Source organism: Merops nubicus, unplaced genomic scaffold, assembly GCF_000691845.1.
Source record: "Merops nubicus isolate BGI_N331 unplaced genomic scaffold, ASM69184v1 scaffold48366, whole genome shotgun sequence".
Taxonomy (NCBI): domain Eukaryota; kingdom Metazoa; phylum Chordata; class Aves; order Coraciiformes; family Meropidae; genus Merops; species Merops nubicus.
The window spans coordinates 4,657-5,895 of record NW_008615251.1 but is presented as its reverse complement, the minus strand read 5'-3'; the positions used below and the strand labels follow the sequence as shown (position 1 = coordinate 5,895).

General features: G+C 63.0%; 1 protein-coding gene across 1 annotated transcript in view; it reads left to right on the top strand.

Moving 5' to 3' along the window:
- Positions 1 to 1,239, top strand: part of CDHR4 (cadherin-related family member 4) — a gene marked incomplete at its 5' end in the record, with an annotated part of 5,566 nt that overhangs the window by 323 nt on the left and 4,004 nt on the right. Inside the window, 4 exons of the mRNA XM_008942459.1 lie at positions 28 to 267; positions 348 to 433; positions 569 to 664; positions 1,123 to 1,226. Of these exons, the coding sequence (XP_008940707.1) occupies positions 28 to 267; positions 348 to 433; positions 569 to 664; positions 1,123 to 1,226 (526 nt within the window). The remainder of the gene's footprint in view (positions 1 to 27; positions 268 to 347; positions 434 to 568; positions 665 to 1,122; positions 1,227 to 1,239) is intronic.

Genomic DNA, 1,239 nt, shown 5'->3' with positions numbered 1-1,239 from the left:
GCCCCCGCGGCGTCTGCCAGGTTTCAGGCAGAGGTGCGGCAGGGGGCCAGGGAGTGGGGCAGGAGCCCCTGGGAGCCCCGCCAAGCACCGTGTCCCCGTGGCAGGTGACACTGCGTGCCGGTGCAGAGCTCAATGCCCGTCAGGTGAACCAGTACACCCTGACCCTGCGAGCCGCTTGTCCCGATGAGAACGAGGTGGAACAGCAGCTCTTTGTCCGGGTGACAATGGGGCAGGTGCTGCGCTGTGACACTCCCTTTGCCAGCGCAGGTAGGAGCCAGGGGGCACGGAGTGGTGGGGGCCGGGGATGCCAGCTGGCACTGGGATCCCATGGCCGTGCTGTGCCACAGGAGGGGATGTGGTGCAGGTGCTGGCGGACGTGGCACCCCGGACACCCCTGTACGCGGTGCTGCTGCAGCCGCTTGGCGGGCTGGCCGCTGGTGGCTGCCCCAGGAGCCTGAGGGCCCCACAAATGGCGTCAGCCTTGGGGACAGTGGAACCTCAGGCATGAAGGTAGGATCAGGGTGCCCACCTTCTTCCCACCCTCCTCCCACCACCTGTGTCTCTGCAGTTCCGTCTCCGAAACCATGACACACCACTCACACTCACTCGCCGGGGCTTGGTGTTGGCGCCTGCTGATGGCTTTGACCCCAGCAAGGACATCCAGGTGGGCACCAGTGTCCCCAGGCTGTCATAGCCACCTCTCAGCCTGCCTGATCTTAGCCTCTCACCACCACTGGCTGCAACTCTCTGCATCCTGCTCCTCCTGTTGGGCTCCTGTCTTCTCCCAGCCCTGGGATGCTCCAGCCCTGTCCCTAGGCCCAGCTCGATCCTCTTCTGCATCTCAAATCCCAGTTCTCGTCCCTGTCCCTATTTCCATCCCCATTCTGGTCTCCACCTCATCCTCCTCTCCATCTCCACCCCTCTTCCCAACCCTATTCCTCCTCCAAGCCTCATTTTGTTCCCTGTCCCCCTCCCCTTTCCTCTCTGTCCCTGTTCCTGTCCTCATCTAATCCCTCTTCCTGTCCCTATTACTATCCTCATCCCTATCCCTGTCTGCATCCCCATCCCCACCTCTGGTGCCACCCAGGGCTGTCCCACAGTTACCCTGGCATTGCCCTATAGATGTTCAGGCTGGAGATCGAGGTGATGGACCGCCATGGGCATAACTGCAGCGGGGTCGTGAGGGTAGAGGTGCTGCCATCGCGGCGTCCCTGTGTCACTTTCCCGTGAGTGGGGCTG